The 27,428-nt window shown below is 32.6% G+C and overlaps 1 protein-coding gene across 1 annotated transcript; it reads right to left on the bottom strand.

The window, feature by feature from the left end:
- Positions 1–783: 783 nt before the first annotated feature.
- LOC134701079 (bystin-like) lies at positions 784–27,262 on the bottom strand. The gene is made up of 10 exons (XM_063562222.1): positions 27,056–27,262; positions 25,521–25,606; positions 18,387–18,495; positions 17,617–17,749; positions 14,228–14,370; positions 11,216–11,313; positions 10,735–10,813; positions 4,278–4,343; positions 3,335–3,543; positions 784–1,030 (listed from the first exon to the last, which is right to left on the bottom strand). The coding sequence occupies exons 1-10, from the start codon at positions 27,200–27,202 to the stop codon at positions 799–801; spliced, it is 1,302 nt and encodes a 433-aa protein (XP_063418292.1). The 5' UTR covers positions 27,203–27,262; the 3' UTR covers positions 784–798.
- Positions 27,263–27,428: the final 166 nt, after the last annotated feature.

The following is a 27,428-nucleotide window of genomic DNA, read 5'->3' as shown; positions in this document are numbered from 1 at the left end:
GAATTTTAGGAATTGACGCATACAAATAGTCTGTAAACATTTTGGGGAAAATACATAACACCACCCCCTCCCCACCCTTGAAGTTGAAATAGTCATATCTTAGAAGTTGGTGTGTTCTGTCTTATAATTTAAGTCTCAGTTTTTTATGGGCTTCATGTTGCTAAAGAATTAGTTGTCTAAGTTGTGTATCTTTGCTTGTTTGTCTTTAAATTTTTAACCAAGGTGTTGTTAGTTGAACTATTGAAAATAAATAATAGACAGAGACACAAAGGAAAACAAACAGACATACAAACAGAGGGACTCACATAACAATGGATACTGAATGAAGAATACAAGATCAGTTATTTGAATTTTAGGAATCCAGCATACAAATATCTGTCAACATTTATTAATGTGAGTGTTTAATTTAACCAAAACATTCAGTATTTACAGTTCAACAATTTTGTATCAGAGACTACAGCATTGTCAACCAGAGTTTGAATGTTTCTTTACATCATCTATAGCCATGTTGACGAGTAGGTTTGTGCACCTTAAAGAACTCTGAAAAAGAAAGCCTAAATAACTCTGGTCAAGTCTGGTTAAAACTACCCATACTCTTTTTGAAAATATCTATAAAAGTTATGGAGATCAGAATGGGTCAGGCCAGATGAGATCAAAACCATCTATAAATGAAAATGCTTAAGACAAACATGGCTCATCCTGAAAACAGGGGAAGTAACCATGAATAAATTGGCATATAAATCAACAGACTATCAATATAATCACAATGATTAAATTCCTTCAGAATGTTTACAAAATTTATTGCAAGGCCATAGCTCCTGCCGAGGACTCGCCAATTTCTAAATCTCTCCGTTTTGAATTCATTAGCTCACGTCTGACTTCTGGAGTAATCTGTTCGTGTACTTGTGCTCGTAAGAGATCCATTAAAGCCTCACATTGTTCACATGAAATGTCCTCTTTATATCTTTGTACAAATGTCAATAAACACTGATGCCACAACACAGGGAGCAATCTTTTATCTTTTGTGAAACTGAAAAATAAATAATATCATGTACATATGGTTGATAAGGTAAACAGGGAGCAATTGTTTATCTTTTGTAAAACTGTAATAATAAAATATATTATATAATTCATTGATAAGTTGTTGTTTTTTCTAAGGTCGGGTTGTTGTCTCTTTGACACATTACCCATTTCCATTCTCAATTTTACAACTATAGAACAGTAAAAGTGACTACAACCAAATTCAAATTGACATTTCAAAAGTTATGTAGGAATTAATTTATAAACTTGCAGAACAACCTTTTGTTCCTTTGTACATGTATTTTAAATATACAAGCATCTAAAATAATAATGACTAATGTGTAGAAAGTTTGGTTTGAAATGGCTCATCAGTTATAAGGGGGTGCTTGCACGAAAAAAACTTGAAATAAGACATAATTTCACGTTGAACGAGAAATAATTTCTGTAATGAACATTGCACGAAAAATAAACACTTTTATGTAAACCTTTTGTGACTGAGTCACTGTCTTCTTGTATCTATTAACTCTTTGTTTTACTTGATATTCCCGATTTAGTATACACATTTATGATATAATTGGTTTACGGCTTTTAGACTGCTAAAAAAGTATTTCTTGACGATCCCTGCCAAATGTTTCAATTTTATTTGTAAAATACCGAGCACGCAAAATAAGACTTTGAAAATCACGATGCACGTAAAATTAAATAAAAAGAACACGTTGAACGAGGCACCTGTCTTGCACAACTGAACGTCAAATAAAAAAGTAAAAACATGTTGAATGTGAAATAAAAAAGGGTGATCACGTTGCACGAAAATAACCATTTACCACCCTCTTGTAGGGGAGAAGAGTTTTGTAAAAAAATCAAATGATGATGACAGATTTCAAGTGACGAGAATAGTACATCTGACCTTTATCATGTACTTTTGTTTAGCCCTTTCTAGCTAACACAGTGAAAAGAATGATCCTAGTTTGATATAGTCAAATCTATTTATGATCCTGCTTATTTTTCTATGTTCACACACTGTGGATTCATTTATTTTCTTGGGTACCAATTTTAGTGGATTGAGTAAAGCTTGCATATTGGTGGATATTTTATTTCATGGTTTTTGCAAATTCTGCTTACATTCCTTTAGAAAATTGTCAATTTGTTAGTATTTAAATTCGTGGTTCCCCTGTTCCCACGAAATCCACGAAAATTGGCATCCAACGAATATTAATGAATCCACATATCTGACATGAGGAGGTACAAGAAAAAGAATTTGTTTCATGAATTTAATTGTTAATAAATAATATGTGCAACTCAATCCCTTTCTAAGAACTTTTGAAGATAAATGTCATTTGGTAGGTTAATGTAGGAATTCTTAACCTTGACATATACGTTTCTAATTTTGGGAAATCAGTTTTTATTCTTGTTGCTGTCTTGCTTTTTTTTCTTTTTTTTTTTGTAGCTAATGTTTGTTAAAACATACACACACATTTTAGACAAGATATCATTTAAATCCAGCATTTCCTCAAAACGTAATAATAAAATTCATGTTTTTTGTCCACTTTTCATCAATTAAAGGAACTATTACACCCCAATGCCATAAAAAAGAATAGGTTTGTTTGCCTAAACGCTACCTACCCAGATAAAAGCTGCCTACTCAAATTCTTTTATTGTCATGATTTGAAGAAGTTTTTTTTCAATGAGATAGGCATGAAGACTAATAAACAACTGATAGTTTAATTTCTCTTTTTGAAAAAAAAAAAAAAAAATGCCTACCTACCTACCCACTGTCTCAACCTTTGGGTAGGGTTTGAACAAACCAAAATATTTTTAATTGTGGCCCAACATTTCTGAACTTACAGCATATTGTTGAATACTACTCCATGTGAATACTACTCCATGTGAATACTACTCCATGTGAATACTACCCCTTGTGAATACCACTCCATGTGAATACTACTCCATGTGAATACTACCCCATGTGAATACTACTCCATGTGAATACTACCCCATGTGAATACTACTCCATGTGAATACTACCCCACGTGAATACTACTCCATGTGAATATCCCATGTGAATACTACTCCATGTGAATACTACCCCATGTGAATACTACTCCATGTGAATACTACTCCATGTGAATATACTACTCCATGTGAATACTACCCCATGTGAATACTACTCCATGTGAATACTACTCCATGTGAATGTGAATACTACTCCATGTGAATACTACTTCATGTGAATACTTCTCCATGTGAATACTACTTCATGTGAAATCCAAATCTTTATTCATGTTTGACTAGTTTTGTGAGTAGATTAACTTACCTTAGAAAATGAAAAACAACAGCATCTATTACTCTGAATGGAAGGGCATATTTTTTATCCAATAATGTCCTAAGAAATATACTGTTTGCACCATTATAGTCCATTTCTGCTATTTTCAAGATGGCAGCTGCTGAATGTAACATGGGTATTGAATTCTTTGATAAGATACTAGCTACAATCACTGCCTCTCTTAGTGTACAATTTCCTGACTGTCAATTGAAAAACATTCAGTTTTTAAAATTCTTTTAAATAGAATTTAACTTCACTTTTTAAAATTCTTAAAAATAGAATGAAACTGTGTGTTTTGTTGTGTGTTTATTTATACTAAGGGTGCATGAGCAGTTGTCAAAGAAATTAAAAACGTGGTCATAGCTAAAATAGTTATAAACAGATAATCATTGGTCATCTCAACTCGATTGCTTTTCTGGCTTTCCCTGTACCTACTCAAAACCATCTGAACCCTGCCTCTTGATGCGGGTTTTCTAGCTGCAATGAGGACCCACTAGTAGCGTTGAACTTTGTTTTCTCTTTAGAAGATTCTTGTTTCTTTGACACATTCCAAATTTTCATTTTCTATTCTTAATAAAGTTATTTGCAGTGCTGAGCAATGGTAAGAATTGAAATAGAATACAATGCATTTCTTTAGCATTCAGACATTTAAAGCTTTATAATAGTTTGATAACCGGTATGTTGGAAGAAACAAAATAATACTAATAATTTTCTATTCATATTAACCAAAATATTATCTTTAAATCAACAGGGATAAAAAAAAAAAAAAAAAAAAAAAAAAGGAAAAAAAAATCAGTTTTACTTCATGAACAGGGAGATAACCAACTGCAATTATAATTCAGAATAAATTTGAGTCTCTGGAAAGGGCTTATGTTTAACTATTGGTGTTAGTACAAAGACTGTAATAAACAATATACTGTTTTATATTACTCACCTCACAAAGTGGTAGTAATATACCTTTAAAAAAGGCAGCTGGTTTGAATAGGGATTTTTTGACAGCCTGCAAAAGAGTAACATTATCATAAATATATAATCCTAATGTCTGAAAAGAAAGAGCTTTGTTGTAGTGTAAGGTTCTTTATGATCAATAGGCTATTTGCCAATTTCCGTTATTGACCCTATAATTAGAGACCTTTATTTTTGTTGTCTCCCTTTTTTTTTATTTACAATGAAGAGCTAGCATAAAGAGCAAATTTACCTGTGTGTAATGTTAGTAATCTATAAGGTTTTCAAATCTTTTAATTCCATTAATTTGTTGCTTAGCTAAATACTTTTGACATCTGAAATTATTTTGCATGAACAATTAGTTAAAACGCAGATACATCACTTTCAATTCATCATGCTTTGCATTGGCAAAAACCAATTTTGTCCGGTATGGAACCAGTCTGACAAACAATGACAAAGGGAAGTAATTTGTTTAAAAAGTGTGTAATAATAGAATCAAATCGGTAATTGGCAAATGGACTATTTAGTGGTTCAAGTTATAAAATAGTCGTCTATGGTGACTGGACTAACCTACAATTTTTAGATTGAGACAGGAAATGGGGAATGTGTCATAGCGACAACAAATTAACCCGACCATAGAGCAGACAACACCCGAAGACCACCAATGGGTCTTCAATGTAGTGAGAAACTCCCGCACCTGTAAGCATCCTTCAGTTGGCCCCTTAAAAATATGTATACTAGTACAGAGCAGGGCTTCAAAAACAGTCATATATTCCCGTCATTTGTATAATGTCCGGTAAAAGACCGGCTGGGAAAAGCATGAAACGGTCATATACTTTTTAGTTTTCAAGGCTTTTTGGTCATTTTAATATAATTCACCATCTTTTTGACCCAACATTTTGCGTGTAACAGCCATACATTTCCAGTCATAAAAGTGACATGTTGATTAATTACTATCATAACAACCCTTACTTCAATACTTTCTAATTTTAATCAAGGCTAATTAGTTGTTGGACAGCTTAAAACTATACCTGTTCAGGTGACAGGTAAACTAATTTCAGTACCGGACATCGTATAAATTAATCGGTCCATTCACAATTACTTTCAGACATTTCAGCGGTTTGTATCTAATTGATTTAGTCCAAAAGATCAAATTTATAATAAATACATTTATCATGTTTATAAACTTGATTTGATGAAACATTTAAAAAGGTTTTACATGAAAAAATCGTCAGAACTACATTGTATGAACAGGTAAACTAATTTCAGTACGGACATCGTATAAATTAATCGGTCCATTCACAATTACTTTCGTACATTTCAGCGGTTTGTATCTAATTGATTTAGTCCAAAAGATCAAATTAATAATAAATACATTTATAAACTTGATTTGATGAAACATTTAAAAAGGTTTTACATGAAAAAATCGTCAGAACTACATTGTATGAACAAGAACATGTGTGCGCATGTGCACAGGTGGAAAATTCAATTATGCATCTTACATTTGTTCAAAGTTCTAAAACTATCATTGATACCTGTACCTAACGTTAATTTCAAGTATTTTGTTGAAGAAATAACGTGGAAAGAGCTTCTTCGCTCAGTCGTGCTATGTTAACGTACACAGATATTACGTATCCGTTTATGGTCCATGTTTTACCATTGTCAAGTCAACATCTAGTTTTAAAAAATGTGACTTTAAAAACGAAAATAAAGTTCTAGACAATGTCATTTTGCACAAATAAAGAGTCTAATGCAGATATGAGCACGCTGATGTGCACACTTTGAGTGATGCAATGCTAATTTTAACAGTTTATGTCAGAACATCAAATTCATATCAAAGTAAAGTTTAATATCGTTTTTAATCTAATGTCAATCATTGGGATGGCCATCTGATTACCATAATTGCCTTTTGTGACTTGGTCTTGGGGATTAAAATTCGGATCAAATATAAAATGTCCGGCTGGCTCAGAAAAATTTTGGAAGCCCTGGTACAGAGATAATGGACGTCATACTAAACTCCGAATTATAATCCAAAGCACTGATGAAAACATGTGCATCGGAAACCATCATAACTTGCACTAAAATTTTTCTTAGTCATTGAACTGTAAAATCAGGTTCATTGGTTTGGCATTTATTTATAAAATTCTCATCAAATAAACATGCATTGCATGTTTAACCCGCCGCAATTTTGCGCCTGTCTCAAGTCAGGAGCCTCTGGCCTTTGTTAGTCTTGTATGATTTTAAATTTTAGTTTCTTGTGTATAATTCGGAGTTTAGTATGACGTCCATTATCACTGTACTATTATGCATATTTTAGGGACCAGCGTAAGGACATATGGGACAGACAAACCAAAAAATTTAACCTGATATGGGACAGACAAACCAAAACATTTAACCTGATATGGGACAGACAAACCTAACTAGAGGCTCTAAAGAGCCTGTGTCACTCACCTTGGTCTATGTGAGTATTAAACAAAGGACACAGATGGATTCATGACAAAATTGTGTTTTTGTGATAGTAATGTGTTTGTAGATCTCACTTTACTAAACATTCTTGCTGCTTACAATTATCTGTATCTATAATGAGTTAGTTTCAGTGGAAAATGATGGTGAAAATTTACAAATTTTATGAAAATTGTTAAAATTTGACTATAAAGGGCAATAACTCCTTAGGAGGTCAATTGACCATTTTGGTCAAATTGACTTAATTTGTAAATCTTACTCAGCTGAACAATATTGCTGTTTACAGTTTATCTCTATCTGTAATAATATTCAAGATATTAACCAAAAACAGCAAAATTTCATTAAAATTACCATTTCAAGGGCAGCAACCTAACAACCAGTTGTCTGATTCATCTGAAAAATTTAGACCAAATAGATCTTGACCTGAATAACAATTGTACCCCTTGTCAGATTTGCTCTAAATGCTTTGGTTTTTGAGTTATAAGCCAAAACTGCACTTTACCCCTATGTTCTATGTTTAGCCATGACGGCCATCTTGGATGGTTGGCCGGGTCATCAGACACATTTTTCAAACAAGATACCCCAATGATGATTGTGGCCAAGTTTGGTTACATATGGCTCAGTAGTTTCAGAGAAGAAGATTTTTCTAAAAGGTTACTAAGATCTACCAGAAATGGTTAAAAATTGACTATAAAGGGCAGTAACTCCTAAAAGGGTCAACTGACCATTTCGGTCATGTTGACTTATTTGTAAATCTTTCTTTGCTGAACATTATTGCTGTTTACAGTTTATCTCTATCTATAATAATATTCAAGATATTAACCAAAAACAGCAAAATTTCCTCAAAATTACCAATTCAGGGGCGGCAACCAAACAACGGATTGTCCGATTCATCTGAAAATTTCAGGGCAGATAGATCTTGACCTGAATAACAATTTTACCCCCTGTCAGATTTGCTCTAAAAGCTTTGGATTTTGAGTTATAAGCCAAAAACTGCATTTTACCCCTATGTTCTATTTTTAGCTATGGCGGCCATCTTGGATGGTTGGCCGGGTCGTCGGACACAATTTTAAAACTACATACCCCAATGATGATTGTGGCTAAGTTTGGTTAAATTTGGCCCAGCAGTTTCAGAGGAGAAGATTTTTGTAAACGTTAACGACGACAGACGACGGACGACGACGGACACCAAGTGATGAGAAAAGCTCACTTGGCCCTGTGGGCCAGGTGAGCTAAAAATTGAATTATTGTAGATGTGACATTGCAACAAACCCTGTATTGGAATGACCCTTAAACATTACTGTTTTTTGTCGATTTTATTAAATACAATGGATTAATGCTCTATTTATTTCAGTTTTTCAATTGGACCATATTACAGTTAAGAGTTGAGCGAGAGTGGACCAACAGATGTCCAATAGTTACAGAAGAAAAATGTGCAAGTTGAAATACATGCAATGTGTATACCAATTAAATTTAAATGTGCATAACTTTATTTTTTTAATGATTCAACCTGTTTAGATACAGAACCTGTGTCCATGCATGGCTTGCAAGGATAAGAAAATGCTTAGTTCTATTTTCTGTTCCTCTGATTTTGTAAAATTGATACGCATCTTCAAAAATTTGCAGGCAGACATTTCATTGGCTAAGGTAATATTTACCAGATCAGAAAGTAACCAGGTGCTCCGCAGGGCGTAGCTTTATACGACCGCAGAGGTTGAACCCTGAACGGTTGGGGCAAGTATGGACACAACATTCAAGCTGGATTCAGCTCTAAATTTGGATTGTGATTAAATAGTTGACACAACATAGGTTTCTGACAGAGAATGAATGTGTTCTAATGAACTTAAAATTTTGTTTTCTCTTAGAGCAATTCACTATGCTGTTGAATATTAATCTTCTCAAAAAAATGTTTGAAGACAATTTTCTTTTTATTTATGAAATTTCAAATGAGAAAAATTGAACCCAATTTTTTAATTACATCCCCCTTTCCCTTATTTCAAAACTAATCTCAATTCAAATAATCTAATGGAGTTTGCAACAATAACTACTCATTTAAATACATCATAAAATATTAAGATGTAAAAAAACTGCTTGTTATCACTGAATGGTAAAGATTATTTATATTTATCAGTTGGTAGTAAAAAGTGAATATACATTGTTTATTGTATATAACAAAGATTTAAGTTGATTCTGGACAAAGAAAGATAACTCCAATTAAAAAATAATCTTGCTTTTGCAGAATATTGTGCAATAAGATATTTCTTGCTTACTCTTCTGGACAAAGAAAGATAACTCTAATTAATTTTTTTTTTGCTATTTCACAGTATTGTGCAATTAGATATTTCTTGCCATTGCGCAATACTGTACAATTGAAAAGACTTGCTATTGCACAATATTTAATATAATAATTGTAGATCCTGATTTGAACCAACTTGAAAACTGGGCCCATAATCAAAAATCTAAGTACATGTTTGGATTCAGCATATCAAAGAGGCCCAAAAAATCAATTTTTGTTAAAATCAAACTTTATTTAATTTTGGACCCTTTGGACTTTAATGAAGACCAATTTGAAAACAGGACCGAAAATGAAGAATCTACATACACAGTTAGATTTGGCATATCAAAGAACCCCATTTATTCAATTTTTGATAAAATCAAACAAAGTTTAATTTTGGTCCCGTTTGGACCAACTTGAAAACTGGGCCAATAATCAAGAATCTGAGTACAGTTTTAGGTTCAACATAGCAAAGAACCCCATGGATTCAATTTTTGTCAAAATCAAACTAAGTTTAATTTTGGACCTTGGACCTTAATGTAGACCAATTTGAAAACGGGACCAAAAGTTAAGAATCTACATACACAGTTAGATTCGGCATATCAAAGAACCCCAATTATTCATTTTTTGATGAAATCAAACAAAGTTTTTTTTGGACCCTTTGGGCCCCTTATTCCTAAACTGTTGGGACCAAAACTCCCAAAATCAATACCAACCTTCCTTTTATGGTCATAAACCTTGTGTTTAAATTTCATAGATTTCTATTTATAACGTTATGGTGTGAAAACCAAGAAAAATGCTTATTTGGGTCCCTTTTTGGCCCCTAATTCCTAAACTGTTGGGACCTAAACTCCCAAAATCAATACCAACCTTCCTTTTGTGGTCATTAACATTGTGTTTAAATTTCATTGATTTCTATTTACTTAAACTAAAGTTATTGTGCGAAAACCAAGAATAATGCTTATTTGGGCCCTTTTTTGGCCCCTAATTCCTAAACAGTTGAAATCAAAACTCCCAAAATCAATCCCAACCTTTCTTTTGTGGTCATAAACCTTGTGTCAAAATTTCATAGATTTCTGTTACCTTAAACTAAAGTTATAGTGCGAAAACCAAGAAAATGCTTATTTGGGCCCTTTTTGGCCCCAATTCCTAAAATGTTGGGACCAAAACTCCCAAAATCAATACCAACCTTCCTTTTATGGTCATAAACCTTGTGTTAAAATTTCATAGATTTCTATTCACTTTTACTAAAGTTAGAGTGCGAAAACTAAAAGTATTCGGACGACGACGACGACGCAGACGACGACGCCAACGTGATAGCAATATACGACGAAATTTTTTTCAAAATTTGCGGTTGTATAAAAAGCTGAATTACGTAAGATCCTTATAGGCAAAGCTTACATATACATAATTTGTATTATTATTAGATTGTCATTGATCTAAAGATGAACTGATGTTGAAAATTTAAAAATGATTGCAATGTTTTTTTTATTGTGAAAAATTGCCACAGGTTATTATGGCAATAATTTAAACTCACATTTTAATTTTTTTTATATGAATTCAACCAGATTTTACTCAATATCGCAAAAATTGTTAATCGACAAAATCGCAATAATAATGCTTGGAATAATTTCTGAATTTACAGTAATATTTTATCAAAATAATCCATACCATCCCCACTTAATAATATTTTGGTTTTTGTACTCACCATATATAAATGAAAATTGAGTCGTCTAAATTCTGAAATGTCATCTCTTATTCTTGGAAATAAAACCAAATTGAAAAATCTGAAAAAAATATATTCTCGATTATAATTTACCAATTTTATACTTGTAGTTGGAAAATTATTGTCATGCAAGGAAAGTTTCCTTTCAAAGAGTTTTTTTGTTATTATTTCTTTTAAACCATAAATTTGAAAATCCATAAACAATAATCAATTAAACTCATCATAGATACCAGGATTAAAATTTCAAATATGATGTTAACTGGTAGGCAAACTGCAATACAGTGACTCTGATGAAAGTTTAAACTATTTTTTTAACTTTTTGAGACTTTTATCTTTAATTAATGTTTATCATTACATCATCAATGATGAGTTTTTTGTAGACAAAACACAGGTCTGGAGTTGAATTTACAAAAAATCTTATGATTAAGATTGATCACGACTCAAGTTTTGTTGTTACATTTACCTCTGTGCCATTTTTGCATTTAGATTAGAAACAAATATTCTGGTAGCCTGGTACATAGAGGCTGCTGACCAAGTCTCAGGTTCTGTTAAATACAATATCTGAAATTACATTTAAATTAGAGGTAAATATTCTAGTGGCCTGGTACATAGATGCTTCTGACCACATCTCGATTAAATACAATATCTGAAATGACAACTCAAACATGTTTTAAATGTTCATAATCTTGTAAAATTTATCAAACTCTACAGCTAGTACAAGGAAACTTATAGAGAAACTAGTTCAGGTACCAGTCTTCTATTACAACTCCAGTTTCCAGTGCACGTCAAAACATGGAGGGAACAAAATAGTGCATTTTTTTCTGAATTTTTTTCTGAACTCAATTTTTTCTGTTTGATTATAGGTTTATGCTGAGTTGAAACATATATATAGACTTTTAAAAAAATCTTGCATCTTTTGGGGAAATCAATCCAGGAAAGTGGAAGGATATCATGTTTACTGGAAGTGGTGCGGCCCAGTAAAAATAGCAAAAAGAAAGCAGAAAAAAAAATTCTAGGAAAAATAATTAAAACATTCTTGATATCTCATTGAAATCTGGCTGGACTGATTATTTTCACAACTGGTTTATCTAAAGATGGTGAAATGTTAAGTCAACTCCAAAAATAATGAATATTCTTAATTTGATGTTGCCATCTTGGCCCATCTTGTCATGGATGCTTAAATAATTAAATATATCCCAATAAAATTTCTTCTTTCAACTGCTAGACCTACTATGGCCTAAAGGGGTGACTTCAAAATGTCATCAAAAGAATTTGTATACCTGCTAGACCTACTATGGCCTATAGGGATGACTTCAAAATGTAATCAAAAGAATTTGTATACCTGCTAGACCTACTATGGCCTACAGGGATGACTTCAAAATGTAATCAAAAGAATTTGTATACCTGCTAGACCTACTATGGCCTATAGGGATGACTTCAAAATGTAATCAAAAGAATTTGTATACCTGCTAGACCTACTATGGCCTATAGGGATGACTTTAAAATGAAATGAAAAGAATTTGTATACCTGCTAGACCTACTATGGCCTATAGCAGGGTTTCCCCTGGGTCAATTATTTTTTTCGCCACCAATTTGGCAAAACAATATACTTTTCGCCACTTTATTATTTTTTTCGCCAAGTTACACAGATATATTTTTATTTTGAAATTTTCCTTTTTTCCAGCAACCCACCCCCCCCCCCCCCCTCCCTAAATAAGAAGTGGTTTTTACAACAAAACGAGGCATCTAATCACTTGGAATTGATCCCTAGTGTAAGGTGTAGTCATTACATTGAAGGGTTATTCTCATGCCAACCTTTTGGATATATTTTCTTCATAACGACAGTTTTCTTTTCTAGACCATCGTAAATACGTAAAACTATATGCTTGAAACACGTGTGTAAGTGAAACGACTTTGAAGTACCCACTCAAATCAATGATCTATATGAAAGTTAAATGATAAAGTTTTAAATCAGAGATCTTTCTTACTTTTGGACATTTTTCGTCATAACATCAATTTTCTTTTCTAGACTATCATTGAAAAGAGGAGAGGAAGCGTAACATTTTTGCTTCAAACATGTGCGTCGCAAAGTGGTTAACAAATCCCTTTTGTGACATGAGACAGAAGCCATTGAACCATATCATTTTGTAATATCATACAATCAACACCTTTATTAATTAGTCCTTTGATAGCTATGAATGCAATCAGCTGATTATTGATTTTCTGTCAAAATCTTAACGAGTTCAAGGTGAATTCCGAGTATTGTCTGATCGGTAAAGTCAGAGAAACCCGAAAAAAAGTAAATAAACAAGATGGCTGAAAATAAATCGGTACATATATTTCTTTCGCCAAATTCTTTCGCCAATGACGAATTTTAATCGCCACAATTATTGTTTTTTCGCAAATTGCGAAAATGGCGACCGCCAGCGGAAACCCTGGCCTATAGGGATGACTTCAAAATTTAATCAAAAGAATTTGTATACCTGCTAGACCTACTATGGCCTATAGGGATGACTTCAAAATGTAATCAAAAGAATTTGTATACCTGCTAGACCTACTATGGCCTATAGGGATGACTTCAAAATGTAATCAAAAGAATTTGTATACCTGCTAGACCTACTATGGCCTAAAGGGATGACTTCAAAATGTAATCAAAAGAATTTGTATACCTGCTAGACCTACTATGGCCTATAGGGATGACTTCAAAATGTAATCAAAAGAATTTGTATACCTGCTAGACCTACTATGGCCTATAGGGATGACTTCAAAATTTAATCAAAAGAATTTGTATACCTGCTAGACCTACTATGGCCTATAGGGATGACTTCAAAATGTAATCAAAAGAATTTGTATACCTGCTAGACCTACTATGGCCTATAGGGATGACTTCAAAATGTAATCAAAAGAATTTGTATACCTGCTAGACCTACTATGGCCTATAGGGATGACTTCAAAATGTAATCAAAAGAATTTGTATACCTGTGAGACCTACTATGGCCTATAGAGATGACTTCAAAATGTAATCAAAAGAATTTGTATACCTGCTAGACCTACTATGGCCTATAGAGATGACTTTAAAATGTAATGAAAAGAATTTGTATACCTGCTAGACCTACTATGGCCTATAGGGATGACTTCAAAATGTAATCAAAAGAATTTGTATACCTGCTAGACCTACTATGGCCTATAGGGATGACTTTAAAATGTAATGAAAAGAATTTGTATACCTGCTAGACCTACTATGGCCTATAGGGATGACTTCAAAATGTAATCAAAAGAATTTGTATACCTGCTAGACCTACTATGGCCTATAGGGATGACTTCAAAATGTAATCAAAAGAATTTGTATACCTGCTACACCTACTATGGCCTATAAGGATTACTTCAAAATGTAATCAAAAGAATTTGTATACCTGCTACACCTACTATGGCCTATAAGGATTACTTCAAAATGTTATCGAAATAATTTGTATACCTGTTCCCAGTTCTGTAAATTTGGGATAACTTTAAAGGCTTTAGGGAGCTTCCCACTTCTATATTTCTGTAAAATCTGTCTAATACTTTTATACATGCCAACAACTCTCTCGTCTAACTGTTGCATATTTACACTGGCATTATCTGAAAATAGTAAAAAATAAAAGATTAGTAGTTAATCTTAAAATATGGATATGTGCTTATATTGTAAATAAACTCATCATAGATACCAGGACTCAATTTTGTATATATGCCAGACGGGCATTTCATCTACAAAAGACCAAAATTCCTAAAAGTTTTGCCAAATACAGCTAAGGTAATTTACGACTTAGTATTTCAAAAATTCAAAATTCGGTAAACAGTTAATTTATATATTTTACCATATCAATGATAATTCATGTCAGCACAAAAAGTAAATGAAACATACAGTACAGATTTTGAGAAAGCTTTCCCAAACTCCAAACACTTAGTTTTACTTGGTGTGACACCAGGAAACTCCAACATCCCTCCCTACAGTCAGGGATATAACTCTATAGGGTTATTACAGAAAAATAACATACATTTGTTATTGTGGACTACAAAAACAAAGAACTGTGATATCATATGTATGTTACATGTTTCAAAGGGACAATATACATCATCAGTTTAGTTAAAATGTTAACAAGTTCTATTGAAATTACTATTGTCTTTATGTATACTTAACTATTGAAAGATATAACAGTTTATAGTTTGCCAATTTTGCATAGTACACCTATATGTTATTACAGAAAAAATATGCCTGTTATAACTAAAGGGTGTTATCACAGCTACTCTATATCACTTCAAAGCATTTGCTCAGACATTCATCATGCTTAATTACAATGTATTTTAATTTATTGTAAGAAATCATGACCAGAGCATGAAATGAGGTTCTGCGCAAGTTTCCTAGTATTCCCAAGTGACTAATATAATGAGTAACATTCCTTAAATCACATTAAAACAACTTAGCCTTGTTATCACAGCTAAGTTTATCCCTAAATAGCCTTGTCTAATTGGTTTACCATGGTTAATCAAAAATGTAAAATTTAGTTATTAAGGCTATGCATTTAGTTTCTGTGCAAAGTCTCAAGAGTTCCCTATAGCCATGATAGCCTACTATAAATTAAATTATTTTACAACTAACAAACATATGTTATTACAGATTTAGAAAAATTAAGGCATAAAGATTAGACAACTCATGAAAGTATCTGTAATAACACATGCAAGTTATTTTCTGTAATAACCCTATAGAGTTAACGTTATATCTATGACTGGCCTAAATCCTCAGAGAAATTTGGGAGTATCCCTCCAACTTCCGCGTACATTCGCTACCAAGGTTGGGCGGTAAATACCACCCCCGGTATTTACCAGTGGTATTTACCGGTAATTACCGTCCCGGACAATACTCCCCAAGTTTAAAATTTAGTTTTTATGAATTATAATATACATGTAACACTTAAGATATATATATAATATATATACAAATTTATATTTTATTTAAACATGTTTAAATAAATGAATTTTTATTCAAAATGTATGATTTTACAGGTAATTAAAACTAAAGGTAAATAAAACTACAGGTAAATGAAGTTACATGGGTCTTTTTACCTATCACCTGGCATTGCTAGGTGTGAAAATTTAATTACTAAAACAACAGCCTCCAATAAAAGTTGACAGTACATGGGTTGAAAGTAATAAAATTGATATTTGAAGACTCCCCTAAACAATAAATTATTTCCTGTCTATAGCTATTTAACTGTGAGATAAAAACCTTCTTCATGCTGGAAATGAAAATTTGAAGTAGGGACAAAAAGTTTTTATCCTTTAACTATAATATTATGTTCACATTTATCAATATAGATTCCTGTTTGAATTTACAATAGAATTAAAAATGATTTGAACACCTTCTATATAAATTAATTATTAATTGTAATTATAATTGACCAAGTAGATAGAGGTTTTTATAGTAATGACCACTCAAAATTTCAATCGACCAGTATTTGCCGATATTTCCCAGTATTTGCCAGTATTTCCCGGTAAATACCGGTATTTACCACTGGCATGGTCAATACTAGTATTGACCGCTTTTTTGCCAACCTTGTTCGCTACCTTTGGTTTATTATATAAGCGACATCTCTCCTAGTGCAGTGTGAAACGGTGTCACACCAGGTAATTAATTGCCCTAATCCTTCTGATCCATGCCTACATGCGACAGTCAAGGTATGTGAGATTACTTATGTAATTAAACAATTGTATTTCCTGTCTTTTGATAATCAGGTTACATTTCTGATTGCTTGATACAAATAAAAGATTTAAAAGCAAAATGTTATTGTTAATTCTTTCACTGTACATTTTAATATAGTTTTCTTGTAGAAAAAAAACTATATTTAATGTTTACCTCGTTTTTTTTCTGTTCAGTAACACGAGTAAATTAATATTTAATTTACAAAAGAAATATACTTGTGTAAAAATAAATGGAGATTTACACTGAATAAATGTGGGCAGTTTAAAGGAAATTACATGTCTCAAAGTTTTGTATACAAGTAAAAAAGAAAATATTATTCACTATTTGTTATGCTAAAGATACCACGCCATTTTCTTTTTACGATTACAGAATTGCTTGAAACAAATAAAAGATTTCAAAGCAGAATGTTGTTGTTAATTCATTAAAGTTTTATAACAAAAACTAGACTAGATTTTTAAGTTCATCGGTAAATTATTTTTTTTTAGGAGAAGAGACATACTTGCTTAAAAATAAACAGAAATAATGCTGAATATAAAATGTGAGCAGTTTAAAGAAAATTATGTGTCTCAAAATTTATATATGCAAGTAAAAAAGAAAATACTAATTCACCATTTGTTATGCTTAATAAGTCTACAGCATTTTCTCTTTAGGATTTGTTAGCATTACTTTAGGAAAATTAATACATTCCCCATTTCCATTCTCCATTTTATTTCGCCTACAACAGGAATACACAGGGTGTTGAAATTAGTGGGGGTTATTAAGATAATGATACTTAAAGTAGTGATGTTTGGGAAGGAAATTGATGTATGATACTTAAACAAGTGTTTTTCATGTCATTACCTAGATTCAGTACAAGGTCATAACTTGAAATGACCTGGTCATCCTATCAACACAGATGTTGGTTCTGATAATTTTAGAAACGTAATTAGTCCCTGGATCATTAGTATTCTATATTTAAAGTAACAATAAAATTAAATCACTTCTTCTAGTGATTAATTTGTACTACTTAGATAGGAGATTATTAAAGAAAGACAACTCTTACTCCCAACCTTTGTGGAAATAATGTTACTTGAATCAGTGATTTAGAAAATCACTCATGTAAGTAAGTCCCTTGACTGAATATTTACCTGACATTTGTGTTTGTACTTCTGTCTTCTTCTCTGTGATTTTCTCCATGATGATATCGGCCAGAGTTCTTTGTTTGACCGGCTCGTTGGACATGAACATTTGTAAGGCTTTCTCATCATCTTCATCCACTTCCTGCGAAACATTAAAAAAGAAATACATAAAAAAGTTCTTAAGTCCCCCACCTTCCACTTATTTAATATTTCCAAGGGGCATTTATAACTCTTTTAAAAAAAGTCTATTGTCCACCATAATACAACTTGTCCCAGATATAACTGATACTAGCCTATAGTAAAAGTTTATAAAAATTTGGCAAGCAATAAAACAGACATATAAAAAAAAAAATAAAAAATGCTACATTTACTTAAAAAATTAGTCAGAATTCCTTAAATTCTTAAAATGAAATTTAAATGATTTACCAGTAACAACTTCCGATATGTTGATAAAAAAATTCTTAAGAAATCCTTATTTAGGGTCAGTCATGAAACTCTGGACACATTCCTTTGTACTTGCCCTTTCTTATGGAGTTTCTACATGTATGTTATCATCTTTTTCTATTTAACTTAAGAGTTTATAACTGCTCCTTACTTTTTTTTAATATCCTAACCACATCTTCATCAAATTCAAATGATATGAATGATTGCCAATGAGACAGGCATTATAGAGTGAGCTCCAGTTATTTCCCTTTAACAAATTTAGTGTGGGAAAACCAAGTAGGACCAAAAGAAACAATTTTTCACATATGATACATTTTTATGAAGTCCTAGCTTACAATGTCTTCATAAAATTCTTCATTATCAGAGGCAAGATCATTGTCAGAATCTGAATCATCTCTTGGTGGCCCTGTATCTAAGGTGGTCTTTTTCTTTACAGGTTGGGACCTAAAAAAAAATCAATATTCATGTAAACATATGTATAAAAGTATAATTTTAATCAGAATCCTGAACTTCATAAAACAGAATAAAACACAACACTTAATAGAACAGACTGTACAACATTTATAAAAAAAATTTAACAAAATTTCAAAATTCCAAAGAAAATTCAAAACCAAGATTGTCCTTTATCAAATAACAAACCAGATGCTCCTCAGGGCACAGCTTGATACGACCACAGAGGTGGAATCCTGAACAGTTTGGGCAAGTATGAACACAACATTCAAGCTTGATACAGCTCTGAATTTGGATTGTGATTAAAAAGTTTATACAGAATAGTAGGTTCTGACACAGAACGAATGTGGTATAAGAACTAAAAAAAAAAAATTTGACATTTACCTTTTATGGTACAATATCCAAAATCTAAATACATGGTTAGATTCAGCATATCAAAGAACCCTAAGAGTTCAATTTTATATGAAATCAAATAAAGTTCAATTTTGGACCCTTTAGAACTCAATGTAGACCAATTTGATAAAGGCGCCAAAATATCAAAAATCTAAATACATGGTTAGATTCAGCATATCAAAGAACCCCATATTTTCAATTTTTGTTGAAATCAAACAAAGTTTAATTTTGGATCCCGATTTGGACCAACTTGAAAACTGGGTCCATAATCATGATAATCAAAAATCTAGGTGCATGTTTGGATTCAGCATATCAAAGAACCTCATGAATTTAATTGTTGTTAAAATCAAATTAAGTTTAATTATGAACCCTTTTGACTTAAAATGTAGATCAATTTGAAAACAGGTTAGATTCAGCATATCAACCCCAAGAGAAAAGGAAAACGGGATCGATCAGGATCCCAATGCAATCCTGGTGAAATTGTCGGGATAAGCCAGGATAAGCATCTGGAGGCAGGATCCCATTCGGGATAAATATCTGAAACTGGGATCCCATTCGGGATAACTGTCTGAAGCTGGGATTCCAGTCTAGATGAAACGGGATAAATATCGGACACTGGGATCCCAATCGGAACTGTTTAAAGCCGGGATCCCAATCGGGAAAACTGTCTGATGCTGGGATCCCAGTCTAGTTAAAACGGGAAATTGTATGAACCATAATTAATTTATGTTGTTGAATATATGCAAGTGTTTTGTTTGTGTATACATATATGTCTCTAATAAATGATCAAGTATAGGTTATTGGTGTTAATTAACAATGTGTATGACACCAAAGCTGTCAGGTGAAGCCAATCACATTTAAGTGTCACTTAATATTCAGTTTGACAGATATTTATAAGTCAGAAAAATGCCGTGATTTTCGCGATAAAAATGATACTGGAGGGTGTCCGAGGAAATGTCAACGGGTGTTTTGCCAGACAAGCTTAGGTAGCAATACACAGTTAGGAGTTTAGTTTCGCATTATGGCCCCTGTGGATTTTTCAAATAGGAAAGTTATTGTGTAATAAAATTCATTTTTAGACAGATGAGTGCTAATTTAGTCTTCAAAGGTGGTTTATAAGAGCATCAAGATTATTTTTTACATGTTTTATGGGCTGTTTTCTGTTTGACAATCCGTATTTTCATAGCTAGACCGGCCATCGGTCCAGAAATTAATGTACTGTTTACAAACACTCTTTTTCTACACGAAGTTTTTGATGCATTTTTACAAAAAAATGAGATGAAAGACATATGATTTTCATCGGATCTGCTGAATGATATATGTACACAGTTTCAGAAAAGGTATTACTTCAAGCAATTGAAATTCTACTTTTAGTCAAATTTTGGGGAAATATGTGACATCTTTCCCCCCCTTTTTGTAATATTTTATAACAAATAAATGCAGATTGTTGCCATGGATACACCAAAAAGAAATTATATTTTACCATTTTATATACTGGAAATAAAATCTATGGAAGATTCTGATTACATACATATGCCCATATATATGACACAAACAGTAAGCTTGATATTGCAAGAAAGCAATGAAAAGGGAATGGTAAAATTCATAGGGCAAATTTTAGTATTTTTTCCTAACTGTTTATTGCTACCTTATGGCATACTTACCAAGCTCAGAATTGTATAATTTAAGACTTTTCATGCCACAAATCTATTGATATTTAGATTCAAAATCAACTTCTGAGTAAATTAAGTGTTTAACAATGACAATATGTGTCAACTTTATTGTTTACAGTCCTTAGCAACCAAAATGAGACATTTTGACACTAGGGTTATACTTGTACTCTATCGGCTTAACGCTTACTTCTGATGGATTGGGCTGCATGTAGTAGCCCAAGTATTGAACGCGTTGTTTTTTTTCTTGTGAATATATCATATTATTGTTTTTATCAAGATTTTATGTTACATTTTGGCATATATTAGATGTATAGTTAAATCAGAAGTAAGAAATTGATTCCCTATCACCAAGTTTTTTAATCAAGTCTTTGGTATGCAATAAAGCATAAAGATTAACATTTTTATGCTTAAAATTGCTCAATTTTGTACAATGGTGCATCATCAGAGATCTTATTATGATATTCAACATTAAAAAACTGACAAAAGTGGTACAGTTTTTAAGATTTGGCTAAAAATTGAGGTAGAGACAAGATTTTACACTTTGACTTGGCACCTTTCTTAAAATCAGTTTTTGTCGTGTTTCAGTGTCAACTGCTAACCTTCATAAAATATTCATTACTGACCCAATTTTCAAAAATAAAAGGCCATTTTACTCGTTTTAGTTAGTAGAACTCAGAAAATAAGTTAAAAGGGAGAATTTGAAAAAAATATTTACTATTAAGGTAGCAATACACAGTTAGGAGTTTAGTTTCGCATTATGGCCCCTGTGGATTTTTCAAATAGGAAAGTTATTGTGTAATAAAATTCATTTTTAGACAGATGAGTGCTAATTTAGTCTTCAAAGGTGGTTTATAAGAACATCAAGATTATTTTTTACATGTTTTATGGGCTGTTTTCTGTTTGACAATCCGTATTTTCATAGCTAGACCGTCCATCAGTCCAGAAATTAATGTACTGTTTACAAACACTCTTTTTCTACACGAAGTTTTTGATGCATTTTTACAAAAAAATGAGATGAAAGACATATGATTTTCATTGGATCTGCTGAATGATATATGTACACAGTTTCAGAAAAGGTATTACTTCAAGCAATTGAAATTCTACTTTTAGTCAAATTTTGGGGAAATATGTGACATCTTTCCCCCCCTTTTTGTAATATTTTATAACAAATAAATGCAGATTGTTGCCATGGATACACCAAAAAGAAATTATATTTTACCATTTTATATACTGGAAATAAAATCTATGGAAGATTCTGATTACATACATATGCCCATATATATGACACAAACAGTAAGCTTGATATTGCAAGAAAGCAATGAAAAGGGAATGGTAAAATTCATAAGGGCAGATTTTAGTATTTTTTCCTAACTGTTTATTGCTACCTTAGGCGTTTCTAATGTTCCCCAAGTTCTCATAAGTGCGTTTCTGTTAGTTGTCGTCCGGCATCAATGATCAGATAATGACTGACGTCGTAAAACGTTGGTTTCTCAACTTATGTAAAACGTAAAAAAAAAATGATGACCATGTGCTGTGTTTTCAATTGTACTGAACAGTTTGACCCAAGAAAATACTGTCCTAAATAATGCGGCCACTATCTTATCCGCATAGCAAATTAATTAACAGAAAGGAAAACATGACAAGTATCCTTTTGCATAAATAACCCAGGAATCCCAGTGGCAGTGCAATTTGAATTGGTGCATGTATATCCTGCTGGTATTTATTTTTGGGATCCCGCTTTTTTTTTCGGGAATCCCAGTATATTTCCACTGGGATTTACATCGGGATTCTGCTTCTTTTACGGGAATCCCGAAATTTTATCCCAGTACATTTTCATCGGGATCCCGCTTATTTAGCGGGAATCCCAAAATTTTATCCCAGTGGGATCCCAATTGAATTCCCACAATATCCCAGTGGGATCCCAGTATATTTCAACCGGGATTTACATCGGAATTCCCGGACTTTTGGCGGGATTCCCGAAATTTTATCCCGGTGGAATAAGGTGGGATCCCACTTGGAATCCCATCAAAATTCCAGCAGGGATTTCAGTGGAATTCCAGATTTATTTTCTCTTGGGAACATGATCAAAGAACCGCAATAATTCAATTTTTGATGAAATCATGCAAAGTTTAATTTTGATCCCTAATTCCTAAACTGTTCAAACCAAAACTCCAAAAATCAATCCCAACCTTTCTTTTGTGGTCATAAACCTTGTGTTTAAATTTCATTCATTTCTATTTACTTATATTATAAAAGTTATTGTGTGAAAACCAAGAATAATGCATGCTTAATTGGGCCCTTTTTTGGCCCTTAATTCCTAAACTGTTGAAACCAAAACTCCAAAAATCAATCCCAACCTTTTTTTTGTGGTCATAACCTTGTGTTTAAATTTCATACATTTCTATTTAGTTATACTAAAGTTATTGTGCGAAAACCAAGAATAATGCTTATTTGGGCCCTTTTTTGGCCCCTAATTCCTAAACTGTTCAAACCAAAACTCCAATAATCAATCCCAACCTTTCTTTTGTGGTCATAAACCTTGTGTTTAAATTTCATACATTTCTATCTACTTCCCAAGAGAAAACGAAAACGGGATTCATGGGGATCCCAATACGATCCCGGTGAAATTGTCGGGATTAGCTGGGATAAGCATCTGGAGTCGGGATCCCATTCGGGATAAATAACTGAAACTGGGATCCCATTCGGGATAACTGTCTGAAGTCGGAATTTCAGTCTAGACGACACGGGATAAATATCGGACACTGGGATCCCAAACGAGATAAATGTCTTAAGCTGGGATCCCAATCGGAACTGTTTAAAGCCGGGATCAAAATCGGGATAACTATCCCAGTCTAGTTAAAAGGGGAAATTGCATGAACCATAATTATGTTGTTGAAAATATGCAAGTGTTTTATTTGTGTATACATATCCTATGTACATCCAAGTACAGGTTATTGGTGTTAATTAACAATGTGTGTGACACCAAAGCTGTCAGGTGAAGCCAATCACTTTTGAGCGTCACTTAATATTCAGTTTGACAGATATTTATAAGTAAAAAAAATGCCGAAATTTTCGCGATAAAAATGCACAGGCACTTGTTTCTGTCAATATGGGGTTTACTATCCATACCAGTACAAAAAAAGTGTTTTTTTTGTACTGGTATGGATAGTAAACCCCATATTGACAGAAACAAGTGCCTGTGTAAAAATGTCCAAGAAATGTCAACGCCGGGTGTTTTGCCAGACAAGCTTGGGCGTTTCTGATGTTCCCCAAGTTCCCATAAGTGCGTTTCTTTTAGTTATCGTCCGGCATCAATGATAAGATAGATCGACATCGTAAAACGAGAAACCAAACTTATGTAAAAAATCAACACCGCGTGCTCTGTTTTCAATTGAACTGAACAGTTCGACCCTAGAAATTACTGTCCTAAAAAATGCGGACTCTAACTTATCTATATTCACCACGTGCCGATTAATAAAGTATTTTTGTCTTATATTTAGTAAAAACTGGCCCGTAAATAATACTTTATTGTGATACCCTTAATTTATTTATAATACCGTTACGGAGAAGATCAACTTCTGGCCGATATAATTTGGGGCGAAATTGTCACCTCGACGTTCGTGTACTGGTAAATACGTCATCAAAATATGATTACGCTGGTGATAGAGGACCAAAGATGCAGATTTTTTTCAGATAAGTGCATTAATAATTTAATTTAACATGTGTATATTTGTTTATAATGATTATAAAAATAATTTATTAAGGAACTATGATTTTTATGGTTTTTATTTGAGCAAATCAACATCAGAAAGTCTGAAAGCGTAACCTGAAAATATCTATTTTTAACATAAACAATGAATAAACTTGTTATCGCATAACAGGCATAACTATAGTAGTAGGTATAAATAAATTTAATTCAGTTGTGTGTATGTTTATTTTGTGAAAATAGTTAGTCGCTAGTTATTTATCTTCAGGGGATAAAAAAGGGGGAGGGTAATTTATTTCCCTAAAAATATTAAATAGCCTTCCATGACTTCATAATTATTTGGACTAACTTCCAATCTTCTGTTTAAGCATGCAATAATATTTCTATTTAATTTGTTGCTTTCAAAACGTATTGAACAAATGATTCTTTGTGGATTTTTTTGATACTTTTAGGGGATTTTAATGATAGTTTCAAATGGAGCTGCCAACGGAACAGATTGCATGCAGATATTCCAGTTACCATAATTTACTCAGCAATACTAGTTGGAAGTACAGAGACAGCAAATTAATTAACAGAAAGGAGAATATGACATGTATCCTTTTGCACAAATAACCCAGGATCCCAGTGGCAGTGCAATTTGAATTGGTACTTGTATACATGTACCTACTGGGATTTATTTTTGGGATCCCGCTTTTTTTCCCGGGAATCCCAGTATATTCCAATCAAAATCCCAGTATATTTCCACTGGGATTTACATCGGGATCCCACTTCTTTTACGGGAATCCCGAAATTTAATCCCAATACATTTACAGTGGGATCCCAGCTTTTTAGCCGGAATCCCGAAATTTTATCCCAGTGGGATCCCAATTGAAATCCCACAATATCCCAGTGGGATCCCGGTATATTTCAACCGGGATATACATCGGAATTCCCGGACTTTTGGCGGGATTCCCGAAATTTTATCCCGGTGGAATAAGGTGGGATCCCACTTTGAATCCCATCAAAATTCCAGTTGGAATTCCAGTGGAATTCCAGATTTATTTTCTCTTGGGTTATACTAAAGTTATTGTGTGAAAACCAAGAATAATGCTTATTCGGGCCCTTTTTTGGCCCCTAATTCCTAAACTGTTGGAACCTAAACTCCCAAAATCAATCCCAACCTTTCTTTTGTGGTCATAAACCTTGTGTTGAAATGTAATAGATCTGTATTTACTTATACTAAAGTTTGTTTTCTACCTGTATCTTACCTTATAATTCCATGTTCCTCTTCAAGTTCTGCTTGTTGTAATCTTGCTTGTTCCAAAATCTTCTTAGATAGCTTGTCATCAACATACTAAAATACATTAAATTAAACAGGTTATGTTAATATTAAATATTTAAATATCAAATAAGTAAAGATTCATGCCTTGTGACAATCTTCAGGCAAAGTCATTACAACTGTAACTGCAAGTACTCTTGTATTGTAACTTTGTATCTATTGTATTTCTGCTTCATATTGTTCTGAAGAGATACATGTACAATGTACATGTAAGCCATTAGCAACTAATTTTTCCAGTGTTTTCTTATGATGTGTTGTTACAACATGCACTAGTTCGAGATAAATATGATGTGGTACAGCTCTTTTGCCAGACAAGCTGTGGCCATGGGATGTCAGAGTTCATCCAAATCAAAAAGTAGATAGACGCCGCTCAAAATAGATGTGCTGCTTCATTGCTTAGGGAGCCGACTGATGGCCTTGTAATTATATAAATGGGGCATCAATTTGTTCATTTTTCTCTTCATTTATCTAAGTTTCATCTATCTGTCATCCTTTATTTTCTCATATTTAGACAGTTTTCAAAGTGTCCCATTGATTCTGGCATTTCATTTTTATCTTTACAGACACATTTCATCTTACTACATACTGTCCATGCCTATCCCAAGTCAGTAACCTGTACATGTACATGTATTTCTGTGATTTTCATTGGATAGTGTCCGTCATATTTGTTACTCTTATACATGTACATTGTAGTGTATTATCATAAACAATGAGACATCTATAAAAGAGGGACGAAAGATACCAAAGGGACAGTCAAACTAATTGTTCAATGAAAAAATAATCACTAATTAATGTCATTGTCTTTTGATGGATTAATAATAAAAACAAACGTTTTGTTTTGATAAAATATTCAGCTTGAAATTAATAAAAACAATGATGTAAGAACTGTTAATTATGAAATGGATTTACAAGTTCATTTATTTATACTCTCAGACTAGTCGTACTGCATACATTTGTGATTGACATAATACAATTATTTTGTTAACAAATATCAATAAAGATACAGTATATACATTGTATTCCAGTTTTCTACTCTGCAAATCAAAGGAAAAATGATGATAAATTGATTGCGGCAATATAAATATTGTCAATTTTTCAACAAACTTTACCATATTTTATTCAAATACTTAAAATAATGCAACTAGACAACAATAAGAAAATAATAAAAATCAGGGCAAATGGACCCTGGGCGAACAGGTATAAAGGCGAACAGGTACTAGGGCGAACGTGAATCAGGGCGAACCGAACTGGATTCATATTCATGATATTGCTGTGTTTATGTTTTTTCTTTATTGGCTAGAGATATTGGGAGATCTCACACAATATGTTTTACCGTGCCACATTTCAGCTGAATTGACCCGGTTCTGATTTGGTTTGTATACCCATGTTTATACCCTAATTTTTTGTAAAATTTATAAATTTATGACATGCTTAAATTAATCATGTTTTATATCATGTTTATACCGAATCATCTTCGTCCTTCCTGTTACGAATTTTATTTCGGCCTTTGAGTTTAACTGATTTATCTGTTAAGATCTGATCTGCAAGTGTTTGGGTTTTGTCGGTTTCGCCCTCAGTTTTAGATACTTTAACTTTCTTTGCCTTTCCCATGTTTACAGGTTTCACGTGTTGACAATTAATATGGAAGAGATCGTTTCGTCCAAAGAAGTTCCGAAAATTTCCAGAGTGTGCGGATAAAGGAAAGATTGTGTTATACAAATTAGTACCGGAATCATACTGTGATCAAAATCAGCTGATAACTGCTATTTAACTTCATATTACCATTTAAAGTTTCTTATAAAACACTGGTGCATGCCTAATTCACCATGGTGTCATG

This window comes from Mytilus trossulus, unplaced genomic scaffold, assembly GCF_036588685.1.
Source record: "Mytilus trossulus isolate FHL-02 unplaced genomic scaffold, PNRI_Mtr1.1.1.hap1 h1tg000215l__unscaffolded, whole genome shotgun sequence".
Classification (NCBI taxonomy): domain Eukaryota; kingdom Metazoa; phylum Mollusca; class Bivalvia; order Mytilida; family Mytilidae; genus Mytilus; species Mytilus trossulus.
The sequence above is the reverse complement of the archived record's forward strand: the minus strand, read 5'-3'. Positions and strand labels throughout refer to the sequence as shown.

Excerpts from the sequence above, each read along its gene's own strand:
- LOC134701079 (XM_063562222.1), bottom strand. The coding sequence starts at position 27,202 with ATGGGAAAGGCAAAGAAAGTTAAAGTATCTAAAACTGAGGGCGAAACC. Across the intron at positions 10,814-11,215 it reads AATGCAAAAATGGCACAGAG|ATTTTTCAATTTGGTTTTAT; the intron begins GTAAATGTAACA and ends TATTTTTTTCAG. Across the intron at positions 3,544-4,277 it reads TATTACTACCACTTTGTGAG|TCAGGAAATTGTACACTAAG; the intron begins GTGAGTAATATA and ends TTCAATTGACAG.